The sequence below is a fragment of the Photinus pyralis genome, unplaced genomic scaffold (genome assembly GCF_008802855.1).
Source record: "Photinus pyralis isolate 1611_PpyrPB1 unplaced genomic scaffold, Ppyr1.3 Ppyr1.4_LG6, whole genome shotgun sequence".
NCBI classification, from domain to species: Eukaryota; Metazoa; Arthropoda; class Insecta; order Coleoptera; family Lampyridae; genus Photinus; species Photinus pyralis.
In genome coordinates, this window is record NW_022170663.1 from 29,492,945 (window position 1) to 29,511,812 (window position 18,868).

At 37.4% G+C, this 18,868-nt stretch overlaps 2 protein-coding genes across 3 annotated transcripts; one reads left to right on the forward strand and one right to left on the reverse strand.

The window, feature by feature from the left end:
* The first annotated feature begins 2 nt into the window (after positions 1 to 2).
* On the forward strand, positions 3 to 790 carry LOC116175183 (NADH dehydrogenase [ubiquinone] 1 beta subcomplex subunit 10). The gene is made up of 4 exons (XM_031493304.1): positions 3 to 187; positions 230 to 365; positions 413 to 552; positions 601 to 790. The coding sequence occupies exons 1-4, from the start codon at positions 100 to 102 to the stop codon at positions 711 to 713; spliced, it is 477 nt and encodes a 158-aa protein (XP_031349164.1). The 5' UTR covers positions 3 to 99; the 3' UTR covers positions 714 to 790.
* On the reverse strand, positions 774 to 18,616 carry LOC116175179 (meiosis regulator and mRNA stability factor 1-like). 2 transcript variants are annotated; one of them, XM_031493300.1, is made up of 20 exons: positions 18,090 to 18,616; positions 17,759 to 18,043; positions 17,524 to 17,708; positions 17,177 to 17,274; positions 17,033 to 17,121; positions 12,295 to 12,369; positions 11,361 to 11,498; positions 11,116 to 11,313; positions 10,730 to 10,912; positions 10,508 to 10,680; positions 10,294 to 10,460; positions 10,027 to 10,244; positions 7,374 to 7,853; positions 7,094 to 7,324; positions 6,851 to 7,045; positions 6,535 to 6,802; positions 1,510 to 1,631; positions 1,302 to 1,455; positions 1,172 to 1,258; positions 774 to 1,120 (listed from the first exon to the last, which is right to left on the reverse strand). In XM_031493300.1, the coding sequence occupies exons 1-20, from the start codon at positions 18,486 to 18,488 to the stop codon at positions 1,065 to 1,067; spliced, it is 3,801 nt and encodes a 1,266-aa protein (XP_031349160.1). In that variant the 5' UTR covers positions 18,489 to 18,616; the 3' UTR covers positions 774 to 1,064. The 2 variants fall into 2 exon arrangements, with proteins under 2 accessions (XP_031349160.1, XP_031349161.1); XM_031493301.1 differs by lacking the exon at positions 18,090 to 18,616 and having other exon boundaries at positions 17,524 to 17,704; positions 17,759 to 17,896.
* Between the last annotated feature and the right edge of the window lie 252 nt (positions 18,617 to 18,868).

Consider the following 18,868-nt stretch of genomic DNA (forward strand, 5'->3'; position numbering starts at 1 on the left):
CTTTTGACAGTAATTGAGGTTAGAAGTTGCTCTCAATTTATCTTGATTATATCATTACGTAAAATCTAGTTTTTAGGTTTTATTTAATAAAATAGAGCAATGCCATCATCAGAACATAGCAACTTTATTGAAAAATTTTTGAAGTCTTTCTATAATCTGTTCGATTATCCGGCCACTCTCATTAAAGGTATATTGTCCTCTTAACGCTGTATTTACCCTGGTTTTGTAGAAAAAATTGTCGAACCAAACCAGCAGAGTTACCCATGGTACCATCAAAAATTTAGGAGAGTTCCTACGATCGATCAGTGCTACAACGACGATCCCATTTGCTACTTCGAAGCGGATCAGCAATATAAAAGAGACAGGTAGGGTAGATTTTTGAACCGGTTCATTTACTTATGCGTTTTAATAGGCAAGTCGATAGCGAAATATTGAGTATTTTACGACAACGTTTTGAAGATTGTATGGTGTATGAAGCCCCCGATCACTTAGAAAAATGTAAACACCTTCTGCAGCAATACGAGGACGGGGCTACAGATTGGTTTACCAAATGTAAGTTTCTTTAATAAATTTAATTGTGGTTACCACTTTGTCATTCAGATGGAGATTTGGGGGCCTATCACAATGTGAAGGCAGCCTATATGAAGCAGAAACATCGTATGGTGTGGGAACGTAGGCATGGCCCTGTCGGTTGTGGCATGAAGGAGGATTAAGCCCAGTTTAATTGTTTAGTATTTGCGAATAGAGATTGTAATATGATTTAATAAAGAAAATTACAAATCAAAATTTATTAAGTTAAAAGTACAAAAATTGAGCAACATTATATCTTAGTGTAAAAATACAGCACATAACGTATCAAAAGTATCCACTTAATTTACATAATTAATCTAAAAAATCGAACAATAGTCGTGACCCAAATTAAAAAACAAATATTAACAAAATGCAGTTTTGCTAACGATTTTGTTGAAATTAAGTATCACGGTACAACATCAACGAATAAAAGTAAGTTGCACTTTATCAATGACCAGTATGATAATCGTGTAAATTTGTACTTACTCATCAGATCACATATTAAAATTAAACATTATTTTATTAAAATTCCTCGGTTGGGCAGTACCACCTGAAGTGTGTAATGAAATTGTCTATCGTAAATAACACGTTTAAAACTTACCAATGCTGACTTGCTCATTTTCGGATAAGGAATTGTCATTAAAGAACATTGTGAAATCATTGCGAGAGGTATTCACTCCGGAATCATCTGCGAGAATATTAAATTATGTATAAACTTCGCACTATACAACCTTGCGACATTAATTTATCTGGTGTAGGCAAATTTGTCGGATGAGGTGACGATATTTTTGGTATGCTCGCATTGAATGCGCTCGAATTTGCGTAATGCTGACTTTGGGACTTGGCATCGGATTCGTTTCTAATACTGAAGTTGCTCCAACCGTCCTACAACATAATTTAAATAACCCAATGTATCGTTATTTATAGTATTTATAGTACATCTAAAAAAGACATATCGGGTTTGGGCGGACTAAAACAATTACGGTATAGGTGGGTAGACGTAGAAGGCCAATTCGATGACTGATCACATTTCACGACAGTTGGTATCTCAATTCGATAATCTGCAAATTTATAAATTGTTTAGGATCGCAAAGAAATTGGAGACGGGACATTAAGTTGTAACCCTCCTTCTAATATGGTTAGCACATCTGTTAATAAATACTGAAAAGTGAGGCACAAATCTACAATGGGGTTGCAACATCACCATGACATATACATCATGCTGATTGTGTATTAATTTGTACCATTATTTGGCCCATTTTTCAAAATCTTTAATATTTACAAAGCCTCAGATACTCAATTTCGTCAAAATCTGAATTTTTGATGCAGACTCGCCTAAGGATTGTAATATTTTCAAATATTGTACATATTTATTTACCAATTTTGGCAGGGAAACGGCGTAACGCACTTATCTTAATAAACTGTTAATGGACAACCAAGAAGTTTAATACAACTCGATGAGCAGGGGCGGACTGGCCCAGGGGGGCGGGTGGCGATTGCCACCTGGCCTGTACGTCATAATGGCCCGTTGGAAATTTATAAGTATGTGCTGTATTTAGTTTCTTGCACTATTAATAAATTATTAACACGTTTCTCTAATTGGGGTTGATGTCAGGTTGTTAAAAAATTTAAAAATTCTGTTTTAATTGAAGTGTTTTACAATGAATTTATTATTTTTTGTCGTAGCATGAAAGTGCTGAAATACAATGATAGGCGACGCGCCTCGTTTGGATTGTATATTTTGTTACTTTTAATTATCAGCTGCAATTTAAAAAAACCTGTATTGTAATTGATTTCCGAAAAAGGAGTACTAAAATGAAGCAAAAAATGTTTTTGTGGTGCATCCCCCCCCCCCTTCATTACTACACTAATACTTTAATGGCCCGTAACCTATGCAATTCCACCTGGCCCGTAAGTACCCAGTCTGCCCCTGTCGACGAGTGTTTAAAAAATGAGGTGCAGTGAGAAATTGGCTTTCATTTTTTAGCCTGTTACTATACTTCTGCTAAAATCCGTCTAAAACTGTAGAACTTACATGCATGCAAGTCGAAAAAAACGGGGCGGGGCCATCTTCACACTCAACTTTTACATATCAAAGTAATGAACACACGGCGCTAGTGCCCCCCCCCCCCCTATATATTTTTAATTAGATCGCATAATTCTGTGTACGCGAGTATGTGCTTATTTAAGAACACAATCAAGAAACAATTGCTATTGTTTCAAAAACGAACAAAAAACAAAAATTTGGTCAAAATATAAACGAACCTCACAGAATCAACATATAGGTGCAAACACACCTGGGCGGCGATGCAGTAAGTTTTGAAAAACTTGTTTCATTACCAGATACGTAAGCTCTTGTACGTTAAAAACACGAGGTGGATAGTTTTGTATTGCGTCAGAGACAGAAATATGAGAACATTTACATGCTCCTAAATTATGGGTGGCTCTAAAAAAATTTAAACTTAAGTAATTCGATAGAAATCGATGAAAAATGTGAAAAGTTCCTTTCCTGTATGATATTCAGCACTTCCTGTATGATATTCAGCACTTCCAAGGGTTGCGGTTATGACAGAACAGCATTTGTTCCATGGCAGCATAGTTCTAGTAAAGACAAGCATATCGTATATTGCAAAAATCAGATCTGCGCAATGTCAAATTTCTTATTTGTAGATATTTTTTTGAAATTTTAACTAAAGATTCTTCAAGTAAAGCCAAACATATCGCATATTTAAACGTGTGCGCATGCGCAGATTGCACAATGCTAAATTTTTTGTTTACAAGAAAGTTTCCGCCTAACCTTTTTTCATTTTTTAATTGTACTTGAGTTTATTATTACATGATTAATATACGAAGAATTTGTAGTTTTAAAAATAATTCGCTTTATAAAGAAAATGTGGCACTTGCAAGCGTCAGTTTAGTGTCAAAATTACTACTTAAATTATGATTCCATATCTTTTATCCTAGGCGCGATCCTAGGTAAAGTAAAAGTCAAACAAATATTACATCTACTACCTATGTCAAAAAAGTGGGGGGGTCATTTTGTACCCTGATGCAATACTATAAATAGTAATGTGTAGAAAGAAGAGCCTGTTGAATTTGGTGTAGATTCAAGATTCGTTTTTTCTTCAAGAATTTAAATTTTATTTCAATATAACGATCCGTCCAAATTCAAGGGTCCATTTATTGTTTGTATTTTTCTTTGATATAAAAAGTGAATAAATAATTGTTTAGATGTATGTTATTCAACTTTAAGAAATTTGCTTATTTAAAACATAAAGTTGCCATTTTAATTGCAATTACGTTAAAACGTAAACAAAAGATATTAGTGTTTGTAAGAACCTATTTTGAAATTAAATTACTTTCAATATACAGTTGTAGTTGTTCTTTTTGCTTGCGAGTGGAAAAGAGGTTTAGAAGGGAAAAATCTGCAGTCAGTAAAACTAAAAAAAAGGGAAAATTTGATAAATAAATAATATTGATTGTATCAGAGTCTGGTTTTTTGGGGGAAGGAACGGAACGGAAGGGATTCAGTTCTCCCTAGATCCCCTATGAGTACGACCCTGCTTAACCAGACTTTTAATGCGGCTCATATTCAATAACACTGATCCCTGAACTTGTGGAAATCGATTGGCGAAGGTTTGACGAGGAACAGACAACAGACAAACGGATGAAACCATCAAATAAAGAATTTTTTTTTCTTTCGAAAAATTCCCCTATAAATGGATCGCCGAAATGTATGTACAGTCATTGACAAAAGTAATGATCGTCGAATAGGTAGATCCTGAGCACACACAATCAACATTTGAATATATTGTGCAACTTGGAAATGCGAACCAACAAATTAGGCTCTCTCCTCCATGCTGCAGAGTTTACCTATTAGGCGATCATTACTTTTGTCAATGACCGTACGCGCATCAATTCAGAACGACTTCATCAAATTAGATAATTTTTTTGATATCGTCAGGACAAGGTTTCTATAAAAGGTAATTTTCAAAAAATTGCACGGAAAGACGTAAAAAAATGTTTATTTATTGTCCCTTTCTTGTTCTGGGCCTTCAACAGGCTTTCGCCCAATTACAGAGTGACCCCCATAATGCTTTTTAGAGGTTGGGTTAGAGGCTTTTTAAATCGCAAATGTAACTAATAGATGGCGAGATATACTACGGTTCTAGATGAATCCAAACCGTTGACTTCAGGTGAGAGGAGAATAAATTGACCGTCAAACGTATCAATTAAGTTTCCTATGTATACTTTCCGAAATTCCTACGGGAACGGGAACAGGAAAAATAAGATCTTATGTTTTACAGGCGAAAAGGGACTTGAGCGTAGGTTTCTTTGAGGGCATTAAGGTGTACTCATAAAGAGACGTCTCGAAGTTACCACCGTAACGGTGAAAAACGGAAACGGGGTACGGGAAAAAGCGAGACTCCCGGCGGGGGTGCTAAGTTCGCCGGAACTGCCAGTAATAATATTTCGTAGCAAATATATAATTTTTTTCCCACACGATTTCTGCATTTTTGTGAATAGGAATATGACGGGTTGCTGCGGGATCTCCCACGCCCTTTACCGGCATGATTTGGAATTTTTGGGAGTTACTCAAGCGCGTCAGATTAAAGTAAGGTGGGTTAACTACGTGTCGAGTAGTGTGCATTTCAATAATCTGAGGATTTGAGCGTTAGGAAGGTGATAAACTTGCAAAAAAAGAAACATTACCTTGACATTATAGAGGGCGTTGGATTTTTTGTTTTGAATATATGTGAATATAATCTGTCGAGTTCCACAAGCCAAAAGTAGAACAAATCGTCAATAAAGTTTAGTGCCTTCAGCAGGTGAAACATGTCAGCTGACTCAAATCATATAGTAATAGTACTAGTACTATTACTATACTATTTTTTTGTACATTATTAAAAACCTGCAACAGACGCGCCCCCCAGCGGTAGATGGATGTACTGATATCATATAACTTTTTTCTTTCTACCATCTAACTTGCAAAGTTCGATAGGTCTCTACAACGCTCGAGTAAATCCACATTTAGCATAGTGGGCTCCCCGACTATAGTGGTCATATTTTGTATTAGTCAGAACTGGAGGGCAATAATAGATATTGACTTTAGATTTTTCGGAAAAACAATTTCCTTCACGAATTTTCCATATAACTCTGATCGGTTATGATAAAAATTGGTTATTATGATCTGCTTTGGATACTTTTGACAGAGTCACTGTATATGATCAAGGGAGGCACAGCACCCTCTGGCGGAGTCGCCGTTTCAGATAGATGGGCTTGGGTGTTCACGCTTGGGGACTGTGACTCGGCCCCTCCCACCCCCGCACCTCGGTGTTGTAAACATTACCCAATCTTCAAAATGAATGATTTACCCTGAACCATTGAAACATTAAAATTCTAATTTACAAAAAGAAGCTTGCCGAAATTTCAATGTAGATTTTGCATAGCAGTGCAAAATCTGATCCTTATGGTACAGAGCAGTACAAGATTATTCCACAAAAATTTGTATGGACAAATTATGACAAAAAAATGTGTATGAATCCACTTGTGATGAGGTACAACCCCTATATAGACCCTGATAAGTGGTACAAAATGAGTGCTAACTTTATTAGTAGCGGATTATAACTTAATAAACTGAAAGTGGACCGCCACGTACTTATAAATTAAGATGGCGGACTGTTAATGCTGAATTGATAAATGACACCTACATGGGGGCAGCCATGATGTGCACTCACTTGGCGCGAAATTCAAATCAACTAATAAACAAGCATTAACCTCAAGGTTGTTTTATTAGAATTTATTAGAATGAAATAAAATAACCTTGCATTAACCTCCCGTTTTCTAAATAAATTACTGTGAGTTGTGACACATGTCATTTTCCAAGGCTGCAATATCTCTACCTCTATGCAACTGTTTGGTCAGCAGTCCATCTTAACCTATAAGTTCGTGACCGCCCAATACCTGATAACTTTTCATTTAAAGTAACATTCAACTGTTTTCCACTTGTTACAATCTGAAGCGCAAATGACATTTGCTTGAATAAATCTTCCAAGCAATTCAGTCCATAGTCGGATGCATACAGGTAGCTCCCAAACTTTCGAAAATATATCTTATTTACATCGGCCAGAGGAATGTGTCCTCCATTTACAAACAACAAATGATACAACTGCGCTGCCAAAATATAATACGGAGTTAAGAAGACGAAGGTTTCTGCACCATTATTGGACATCTAACACGTTAAAGTTGACGACTTGCGTTCCAATTTCCGAATACTTACCATAATCACAGACTTGAGTTGTTCTAATTTGGTTATGGGTAACGTTCCAAGAAAACGAACCCGATAATCGTATATAAATTTTGTAATAGTTGCCATATGAGGTGGTTGCAATAGTAATCCCCATACGCGCATTTTGAGGACAGACAGGTCTACCTCTGTTATCGCCAGTAGCGTTCCGGCGCTTCCATGGATAACCTATCCAAACATCACTTTAGCTGCCTTTTTTTAACTTAAAACACTTGCCTGAACAAAATCATTTAATGTAAGCACCAATTCCAAATGATCTTTACAGTTGTACATCTCCGGCTTTAAAGAATATCCGTGTCTCTGCCTAAAATTTGCAAAAATATCTGCAATATGTAACGCGGAATAGTTGGATTCTTTAATAATAGCTTGAATTTGCACTCCGAGGATTTCTAAAGCCAAATGTGACTTTAGCTTAATATTTCGATCTACATCGCACTGACCCTCCAGCTAAAAACATCAATGTAAATCGAACGCGGTGACGGAATTCTATAATTACATCCACCACATCCGGAATAGCCTCAAATAATTCGACAAGTTTAGAAAATCCGTAGTCGGAAACTTTGCACTGCCTACCGAAATGGTGATGATATGCGGGCACAAATTTATTGAACAGCATAGAACAGTAAGGGGTGTGGCTTAACAACTGCTGAACCTCTAGCGCGAATTGTTTAGTCCTTTGTATTTCTTCCGCGGTCTGCTCCCTCTTCGGAATGCAAATAGTTTCTACATTATCTATTGAAACAACAGCCACTACGCCCTCTTGTATTTTGCTGATTAAGTCCTCGAAACTGCACAGGCCGTACTCGACCGGGTTGAACGCTTTATGAAACGTATTTTGGTAAGCGGCGACGAAGTTTGAAACCGCAACGCGTTTTAACGGTTGGCCCTTTAAAACTCGTAGCAAATCCGACGTAAACCTTCGCATTTGGGTAGCGTGAGTTAGTGTAACGATACGTTTCGAGCCGTATCCCAAAATCTGAAAATTTTATTTTAATCTCCGTTTCTTAAAAGAACCAACTAAGGTAGGATTTTCCTTAGTTTGAGCGCACGTCATCAATTCAGTTTTTGGGGAATATTGTAATGCCAACTTTTTAACAAAAAAAATCATTTTAAACCACAATAAACGTGGGAATTACGTTTATGTTAGACTGATTAATGTATATTACAAAATTTAGGTTCTTGAAGCACAGTTGTGCATTATGTCAAAAATAAAACCAAAAACCTTTAGCGAAAAGGGTTTTTTTTTGTTTTCAGGTGACCTGCCAATTGAAATTGTGGTGGTTTACGTTTACATTGCGACACGGCAAATTTGACAACTGTATGCTATCGTTTTTATTTTATTATTATTATTTTATCGCGATTTACTACATTCGCCGACAAAAAATCCGTTAGTTTCATAACGAACAATTATAAAAGCATAACTTCCGTAAGTCTCACTGCGATATTCTGCGTCAAAAGTTGTATAACCCCAAAATGCCATCGGGTTTACAAAGAAGAAGTAAGCAACTGATTTCTAATCTTATTCGTTATTTGGATCGAGAAAGAGACAAGTGTCTCAGAAAGGAGAAGAAGCCTAGAGATTCTGGGGTACCCAAAGTTGCGGGTGCACCATGAACCTATGGGCCGCCCTTTTATTAGGCCCTGGGATGCGCGTGTCTGAAAGTTCCAGGGCATGTCCCTAGGGTAACCCAGGTGATGGCTGTGTTATACGGGCTCCCGGATGACACGCCACCATCTTGAAGCGCCCCCAGAGGAAAAATCCTGGCTTAGGACAAGTCTATGGAGGACGTTCTTCCGCAGGGAGGAGCCCGGTAGGGTTCTCCTAGCATTTGGTGTCGATGAGGCATCCTATCGGTTTCAGGCACACGCGGGGGGGCTTGCGCATCACTTTTGTGACGAAAGCAAGTGCTCGGGTTGCGCCAGGTAAGGGAGAGAGCTCCACCGGAGCAGCGGAACCCAGTACCGTTGCGACGGAGGGAGCTCAACCCCTCGCTATCAACCTCGAAAAGGCGTCGGAATTATTACCGGCGCCCTCAAAGATGTAGCAAAACTGTCAGAGCGGTTGGATGGACCACCTTTGCTCTGTCGGAAAGTAGGGGCAGGTAGAAGAGGCGACCACATTAGTAAGCGACGCCATAACCTTGAGCACGGGCGGATCTGGAAGGAAACCATCAGATCTGGTCCCCTCCTCCCAAGAAGGGATGTGCTCCGGGTTCTCTTTCTGAGACCAAAAAGTGACTCTTCCAGATAGGGAGTGGATGAACTCACCGTGCCTGTTCCTCAAACCTGAGGTTTATAGGAGGGTCCCTAACAGAAAGGGGAATGGGCATGGGTGATCAAACCGAGAGCTGGCATTAGCTTAGCACAGTGTTTCAGGCAGAGATGTTAGTCATCATGACCTATGCAGTGACAGTCAGACGGCGCTGAGGGCCCTGTCAGTAGACAGGTTCCGATCGACTACGGCGCTTGATTGCAGACGTCTATGAGGGTAAGCTCGATCTGGGTGCTAGCGCACTGCGACCTGATTTTTATTGTTACACAATTTGAAATGTTCTGTGGATTTTCTTTTGCTTTTGTAATCTTTGTTAATTTGAGTCGTGTATTTGTGTGGGGTTTTTGTCCTGAAGAAGGTTTCCCTGACATCGCCTGATTGTGTTGCGTAATATATTTTATATGTTCTCGTCTTCTCTTACACAGAAAATTATGAATTTTTATTCATTTTCCTTTACCATTTGTGCATAAAAAGAACCGCCAGTTTTACACAGATTCGAAAATGTCATGAAACATCCGTCGTCTTGACAAGAAAGTAACGGTATGGGGTTAGTCGCTTCTCGACTTCTGCTGCTAACTACTGCGGGCGTTGTAATTACGAAAAAACAATTAAAATGATTTTTTCTAATCTTTCGTCCGACGTCCGAATAATAATGTCCACCTTGTTAGTAAAAGATCGCGACATAGACATGTTACAAATAACTACCGAAATATTTTTTTTAATTGGTCAATAGAAGTCGTAGGTGTAATGGGTATCCTACCCACAATGCAGCACTGGTTGCCTACATACGCATTCTCTTCCATTGCTCGCATGATACTATGTAAACATACTTAGTGATGACGTGCGCACAAACTAAGGAAGATCCTACTATACTTACTTGTACAGCATGAGAAATCGCCTCAAAGAGATCGACAAGCCGCGTAAAACCATAATCAGCAACGCGGCATTGTCGCCCAAAGTGATGGTGATAAGTCGGAATGTAACGTAAAAGTAACAGTTGACAGTTCTCGACTGTCTTTAATAAATCTACTACTTCTCGACAGAAAATGGTGACGTTTGGCATTAATACTGACGTTGCACTATTATTATGTAGCTCTAAGAAGTGAAATTAAGGTTAAATAATAAAGACAATAATTGTCGTTACCTTCCTTATTACCCTCACTTTTCCATTTAAGATATTTAACGTTTCTGTTTTGTTTATCACATACTAATTGCACATTGTTGATACAAGTGATTAAATGCTCCAATGGTACACCGTAATCATTTTCAGGCAGACCTTGCCCAATTTCGATCGCATAACATATAGGAAAACTAAAATTATTATCAGATCATTGCGAAGAAAATTCAAACGTACCTACCTCAGTAATGGTAAACACCCGAAATGGGAACGTAGCAATTTGTTCACTTGACTTTCAAATAAACTTAGCGAAATCTTTATATTAGGTAAGGAAAAATCCAGCGCTTCCCCCCATCCTCTGTTCTCCTGACCCTCCGGACAATGGAATGTACAATAGGCGTATAGCGATAACGACTGAAAATGTGCAACTTACAAAATTTAGGATCTCTTGAATAAGACTTACGCCTTGCAAACTTAAGGAAGCGACTCCTTTGTTTGTTAACGAAATCATTCTTCCACCTTGGCCGGTAGTGATCTTGCAAATGTCTTTCAGCTGATTGATTTCCGACAGTGATATGTTACATTGATAGCGATCTTCGACTAAACCGAAGAATTTAAAAAGGGGCATTCGATTATTCGGCGTCTCCTGAAAGTTTACAAAGTAATTTCGTTGGCAATAACAAACAGGTTTTGCTATGTAAAATACGATCAGTATCGCTTTAATGGGAATATTTCATGACGGCAATTGGAGATCACTGAAACAGGATCTCGACAAACGCCGTTCATTTCGGCCTATTTGTCATCACGCAGTCGCTTAACACGATTATTGAAAATAATGTGATGGATTACCTGCAGCAATGCCGTAACTATATGTCGTAGCTGTTCCGAATCCGATTTAGGCTGCATGTAGGAGATAGTTATGCGTTTACTGCCAATACGTTGATGGTGCAAATGAGAAATCACCAGTTGAGCTTCTTGTTGAGTGCCAATTGTAATGATTGCGGCGAGCGTTCCATCGGTTTGAACTTTTAATGTAAAATTTAGAACCTAGCTCGTGACTGAATAAAACTTTCGCTGATATTAATTCCACTTACCATCACATATTGCTTTAATTTGTTCAATAAAATCGTAGACAACTCCTTCGTATCAATGGAAACATCGAGGTTTGATATGAGCAATTCTATGGGTCTCATTTTTGAGTCATCACCATTACACGGATAATTGTCTTGGCCCTAGCAGAATAATTAAAATTTAGTGTAATTAATGAAACATTATCTACATGCAGCTTCTTATTAACAAAGAGACAAAACATAATTTATTAATCTTGAAATTGCGGATTTTTCGTTTCACATGAAAACTAGTAGAAATTCGGTAGCTTATAGCTCGGACAGCTAAGCCAAGTAAAATCCTGACGATCGATGTGCGCATGCGCAGATGCTTTTAGTGAAGGTAAACATTTTTTCTTCTTCTGTACACATAAATAGTCCGTTCCTATGGCATTTGAGTACTGATCTATGCATGGAAAATGTGCTAAAGTTGCTCTCCTTAGGGCGAAAACCTTTTTACTTGTTGCGTGAATATCTTAGTAACGGAGTGTCAGAAGAGGGTGCTCACGAAGTGAAAATGATAGACGTGGACAAAGCGCATCCGTCTGTAGAGTTAAGAGAGTTAATTTTAGGTGTTAACTATTATGAGGCAAGAATTTTATAAAAGTAATTTTGTAAATAAATCTGCATCTGCATCTGTCAATATGGTCTTAACGGTAAGTAGTGATAAAATAACTATATTAAATAGTGTATTGTTATAATTGTTGAAGAAAGACCCTTCTACTAAAGTCATAGGCAACTATGGTTTCACATAGTTTAAGGAACAATTAAATTCCAATAAGTTGAAAATAAAAGAACTGTATAATTCCTGTAGCAACTTGATTACCATGCAAAAATTGGTGTTAAGACAGTTATTAAAAAATTGGTCGTTTATGGTTTTATGCAGTTACGCACTTGTAAACTTACCCTATAACATACCTACCTTTACACAAAGTGGTACCATTTCCGATGTTGCTGTATCTCTTGGAGAAAAGTGAGACTTGTTGACGGTAGACACCTGCGTTGAAAACAGAATTTAAACCAACCGAAACGTATAGCTATTGCAGATAACTTCATACATAATTAATCAGCTTCGCATTGAGTGATCATAATGATAAAAGAGAATTTTTTGCTAGAAAAACTCGATCTTTTCCTTTCAGACTCGGCCAATGTTTTTCATCATTATTTATATACTATAATCATACTCATACCATAATACATATAAACACGCACACTTTGCAAAATTGCACTTTTTTCAGTTCTTTTTGAAATTCGTTATGGGTAAACGCAAGGGAGACAATGTCGTCTTGTACCATTCTTCAAAGCATTAAAGGTGTACATAAGTGATTTCCTAAGATGGGATTCTTTCCTTCTCTATAAAGGCTGATTCAGATTATCGGTCACGTCACGATCTGCTCACGATGCCGTCAATTATTAAATCGTGTATTTTTGTTGCTTCCCAAATGAAATACTAAGTGGTTTAGTATAACTGGTTTTGTAATTTTTCTTCTCTATCGAGTGACGTAAAAATCCAATGTGGCGTCCATAATAAATACAAATGATGTGATTTACTCGAAACCCACAAGTCAAATAAAATTTATTTTAGCACCATCAGGAAGCTGAGAAAAAATAACTAGGGGTTTGTTAAAATTACTTTTTGATATCTTTGAAAATAAATAAACACCAGCGTATTTTGGAAAATGACCATTTTCGTTTGAGGAAAATTAATTCAGCATAAATATGTGCATAACTTTGCCCATTGTATCTGTAATGGTTTACGAGATACCCACAGTGAATATGAAAAAAAAACTCATCCTGTAGCTATAATTAATAAACCAAAGGAACTTATACAGTGAATTTTTTTTTAATGCGAACATAGGAGTTTGTATGCAATGTAATTTCCCTATGTTCGATTTAAAAAAAAACACATCAATCTATTGAGTAGTTCAAATGAGTAGTAGATACAATTGACAGCTGTCACATTTTTAAAAATACCGTCGTCCAATTTAATTACGAAATCGGTTAGGTTATTGCTTAGAATGTCAAGGAGGACACTTCGAACATTTATTGTAATTGTTTGCGTTATTTATTTTCTTATTTTCTTCATTTATGTATTGAATAAAGCAAATTAGTAGAATACCAGGTGCACATGGCCTACAAATAATTGAAGGTTGGTTCACAATGAATTGTGATGTCAGCGCGTGCCATGTGAAGTCAAGTTATCGTAAGTTTAAGAAAAATTTATCCTAAAGTTGCTATGGCCTCACATGGCTTAATTAAAAAAATCTTACCGAGTGCTCTTCATCATAAAGACTATGAATTGCTGTTCATAGTCACACAAATTGCGCGTTTTGGGAATGTGAACCGCGCACATCTCCATAGATTGATGTGTTTTTTCTAAAATCGAACATAGGGAAATTACATTGCATGCAAACTCCTATGTTCACATTAAAAAAAAACTCACTGTATAGTTTGATCTTAATTACAAGAGATGTCGAGTCCTAACATATCACAACCCACTCTCCCATTAATAATAATAAATTACTTTATTTATTTTTATTCAATAATATTATAATAATTCACATACTATTATAAAAATGTACGTTTGTTCTTTCAATGAAATTTGGCAAAAATGTTTAAAATAAATAAAAGTATAAACAAATATTTAGCTATTTAGTTTTAAAATATTTAAATGGCTACCATTTTGGAAAAAATGTGCATTCAAGGTACCTAGGTACTTTTGCACTTTTGCATTACATTCATACAAACCGTGAAATTATTGATATTGCTGATTTGAAACAACAAAGTTATAAATTTTTAAATAAAAAATACAAAACTTCACCGCCATCTTGGATTTTCACGGATTTACTGGTCCAGGATTAATGGGCATTTGAAGTATGTTAAAAAAGACACTTTTCACAACAAAAATGCAAAAAGAATCATTTGTGTTGCAGTTTTGCCCAGGTCAAGGGAATTTTTACACCATTTTGGCTGCAGTGCTATTACAGCAGGGTTTCAATCGGGAGAAATGAAACATCGAAACATGCCCCTAACGATAGTTCGCAAATGTTGGATACAGCAAGATGGTGCACCTGCACATAATCGGATTTATGGCTCAGTGGTAAGAGCATTGGGTTATAGATCCGGAGGTCGGGTGTTCGAACCTGGGTTGAGGTGAATTTTTCATCTGTGGCGGAGATGGAAATTACCTTAGACCAGTTCCGAGCATTCTACCGGCTACTCCGAATTAGGTTTTCCTGCAGTTTTCCTAATTCGTAAGGTAAATACCGGAGTAGTATAGACCATCTTAAGACCTTCTGCAGAGGCACCTCTAAATAGCATTATGCGGGTCACTCTGTAATTGGGCGCATGCCTGTTGAGGGCCCAAAACAAGAGAGGGATAATAAATAAATAAATAAATAAAATAATTGTTCTCGAGGACCAAAAAGAGCACACGAAAATGAAACAAGCCTCCAGCTACCCCCATGAGATCCTTTTATGCTACAGGGAACACAGCACGGGAGAGGGGGGGGGGGGGTAGTAGTACTTTTACTATAACTCACAGCATTCTCATGGGAGGATTTGGTAATTAAATAAACAAATTTAGAAAATTGAATCAAGCCATTGATTGCAATACATCCACAATCTCCTCATACATAAAAGCATGCATTGTGGATTTATTGCAACCTAAGTGTACCCCATTTTGACCAACGAACCTTCTCATCATGTCCTGCTGCTGGTGGGGGGTATGGATGATATGTTCTTCTCCAAACACATTTAGTGTTAGCATTGACCCCCCTCCATAGGCAAAGGTATTAGCATACTCAACAGGAAAGAAAGGTTCGTCTGAGGGGTATTAAACAACCCCAATGCTACTAACGCTCCTCCCCAAAAACAAGTATACTTCACACGAAAGAAAGGTTCCTCTGTCTTTTTGTAAAAACTAAGCATGAGAATCGGAGCGCTCTTGTGGAAAACCTTAATACCGGGGGCTTAAGGGGGTATGGAATACTCCCCCGCCATCAATGAAAATTTTATTACCTTTTCTCAAAAGCTAGCATGAGGGAATAGAAATTATCGAGTCTTCATTTGCTGAGGGTACTGCTGGGGAGTATTACTGGAGGGTATAACCCCGGGCGCGTTCCATAAAACATTTTAAGTTAGCATACTCTACAGGAAAGAAAGGTTCGTCTGTCTTTCTCTAAAAACTAACTATGAGAATCGGAAGGCTCTTGTGGAAAATCATACGACTGGGGGGGGGGGGTCTAGGGGGTATGGATACTGTTGCCACATGGCCGAGATTGTCCCGGAATTAGCTGCACTGTCCTGAATTGCGATTTTTCATACATCAATCCTGGACAAAAAAAAACGCAACGTCTTTAAATTAGTTACACGTACCCAAACCCAACCATAGAGTTGGTGGTATTGGCGACACTGCACAATCCAAAAGAAATAGCCACAAACCTCGACCGTGGGATAGATTTGTGCTTTATATTTATTTTACCTACGACTATACAACTTTTTTTGTTTAATATGTTGGTTTTTGTTCCAGAATAATATGGTTTTGTTAAATTTTGATTGATATTAACATTTTCTTTCTTCAGGATTTTTATGAAAATATTTTTGTTGTTGTATGGCATTATGCGGGTCACTCTGTAATTGGGCGAAAGCCTGTTGAGGGCCCAGAACAAGAGAGGAATAAATAAATAAATGACATTTAAAAAAATTATAATAAATGTAAATGTAAATATAGTTAGCAATAAAATATTGCTATTATACGTTCTTCCCCAAAAACATTTAGTATCAGCATACTCCACAGAAAAGAAAGCTTCGTCTATCTTTTTCTAAAAACTAACTATGAGAATCTGAGTGCTCTTGTCGAAAATCGTAGTATTGGAGGTCTGGGGGTATGGAATACAGTATAGCATAGCATTTTTTATTACGAATACAACGATGGCACCCACAAAAAAACAAAAGTTGGAAGCTGTTGGTTTTAACAGGATGGTGCACCGGCGCACAACGTCGAATCGTGAGAGAATACCTGCCGGACAAATTTGACAATCTTCATATCTTCTATGGATTACGGGATCCCCGTGATAAACATCCTTACCTTGGACACAGTGTATAGCTACTAGGAAGAGGTAAATTATAACATCTTTGAATGCTTCTCTGCATGATTGGAGAAAATTTAGATAAAAATCAATCAAATTATTCGTGGTAGAACGAATAATCTTGGCCAGTGGGTACTACTTCTCCAATAGACAATGTTATAACATTGTACTACATTGTAAGATAGTAGATTAGAAACTGTTGCTTCACACATGATCATAAATAACATAATTTATTATTTTTTATTAATTAGTCTCTTGCTGTAAACAAAAAACAACTGGCAAACCTTAAAGCAACCTGTGTGAAAGAGTAACTGATACCATATGATGGCGGCGAGGGGTTGCACATTGGTCAAGTAGTTTCAGGTAAGTTCCTTTGATGTACTAATTATAGCATATGAATATAAACACCGCACTTTTTCAAATTATTATAATGGACTTCCTGATGAGAACAAACATGAACATATGAGACAAAAGAGGCTTTCATTGTGATGTCATTTTACCGAGTGCATTATGTACAAAATAAAAAGTAATTATTGATACATGAGCAGTGGGAATATGCAGGGTACTTACTTTCTGTTCAAGCAGCCACAAATTATTTTTGGGATGTTGATCCGACTTACTTCGAATTTGGGAAACATCTTCACCTCGTGCTTTTCTCCCTACGAATATTTAATGTGTTATTCTGTCGATTACTTTGACATGTGGCCCAATTACCTGTATAGTTTTTGACTAGCGACTCTTTCCCGATCACCGGTTGTGAAACTTGAATTTTATTGCCAAACACATCTTCACCATCGAGACGTTTTTGCGCCCTGAAAATAAAATATTATAAATTTACCTTGAAAAAATGAAAATTACTTATTTCTATTGTAAGGCTTATTCCAAGGCATTTTGCTTTCAATTGTAATTCTATTACACAAAGACTGCACTGAATCAGATATCTGAAAGGTCAAAGAATGCACATTCAAGCATTGTGCAGATGGAGATAATACCCCCACAAGGACATTAAAGATAAACTGTGAAGGCAAGATTAAGATTTGGAAAATATCACTGATACAAACCTTTTAGCAAAATCAGACGAACTGAATCTTATTACAGCGTAGCCCAATTCTCTGTGAACGGCTAACACTCTACCCCCGCAATTATCCGACAATAACTTCAAACGAGATTTTAAACGCCCCATGTCATTGCAGATATTAAAAGGCAGATTGAAAACAAGCAAATCCACCTGCTGGTTCGCGACTGGCTACAAACATTCGCATAAAAAGATCACAAATTTTACCAGTTTTCGTGTACCTTCATTTTTAAGTTTGCGGGCACTTTTTCAATAATGGTCGTGAAATTAAAAGTTTCGTTAGCGCATAAAATCAGGGCGTCCGCGACGTTATTATTGTGTATTAGTATCACGTGCATTTTCTTGCGGTATCTCAGATCGGACAGATCGGCGGCGAAATTTACATCTCCAGATATTAGCGCTATAGCGCACGGTACCTTGTGCAATTCCGAAAATCTTCTTAACGACTGTCGAAGTTTTTCGTCCGCCGCATTTTTGCTCGTCGAGGAAACGTGAATGAGATTAACCTTGAAGTGTAGGAGTTACTTGATTGATTGTTCGACAGAATAATACCTGCGCATCGTTTAGGTCGGATACAACTTGGCTGCTCTCTTTTTTGACGTCACATACGACGAGGAATTCGGCTTCACGATAATCGTTATAGAAAAGTTCTCGAATTTGCTGTACCACGAGGGTAGCACTTTTTGTTTTCGGTACCTGACAATTTTCGATATCCCAAAACACTCCGATTGCCGGTAATGTTTTGACATTTTTCCGTTTACTCTTTCTCTTTGGTTTCTGTTGCAAGTCGCTTAGCGAACTGTCGGAGGCCGAATTATAAGTAAGTCGCGGAGAAAACGAAGCGGCGGTACTTAATTTCGGAGGAGGAGGAAAATTAACATAAGAACTAGATGTGGAGTCGATAGACTCTTCAGTCGAGGAAGTTTTTGTGTTACTTGGCAATGAAAACATTATAACTAGAAACGAATAATCTGCCAATTACTACGGCTACATTTAATTATAATTTATTAGTAAGAAATTATAACCCTTTTCCTGTATCTCCATTGTCCAACGTCCACCAAAACAATACAAACAAACATTTTTATCAAAGTAGCAGTGTCTACACTGCGCCGCTTGTAACTCCACTCTACTTACCCAATCTACCTCATAATACAGGGTGAGTCACGAGAACCATGCTTTATGATCTAATAGCGTTTTCGATTGTCAAAACTCGTACTGCACGAGTTTTGCACGAGAAACTGAAGAAATGCATGTGAAAATTGCTCTCAATGGAACATAAATATTCGTAAATATTTGTTGTCATTTGTCAATAACCTAATTTTAAATTTAGG

Coding starts and splice junctions, on each gene's coding strand:
- LOC116175183 (XM_031493304.1), top strand. CDS start 100: ATGCCATCATCAGAACATAGCAACTTTATTGAAAAATTTTTGAAGTCT. Junction 188..229: donor TCCGGCCACTCTCATTAAAG/GTATATTGTCCT, acceptor CTGGTTTTGTAG/AAAAAATTGTCGAACCAAAC. Junction 553..600: donor TACAGATTGGTTTACCAAAT/GTAAGTTTCTTT, acceptor TTTGTCATTCAG/ATGGAGATTTGGGGGCCTAT.
- LOC116175179 (XM_031493300.1), bottom strand. CDS start 18,488: ATGTTTTCATTGCCAAGTAACACAAAAACTTCCTCGACTGAAGAGTCT. Junction 11,499..12,294: donor TGGTACCACTTTGTGTAAAG/GTAGGTATGTTA, acceptor TTATTCTGCTAG/GGCCAAGACAATTATCCGTG. Junction 10,461..10,507: donor GGGTGTTTACCATTACTGAG/GTAGGTACGTTT, acceptor TAATAATTTTAG/TTTTCCTATATGTTATGCGA.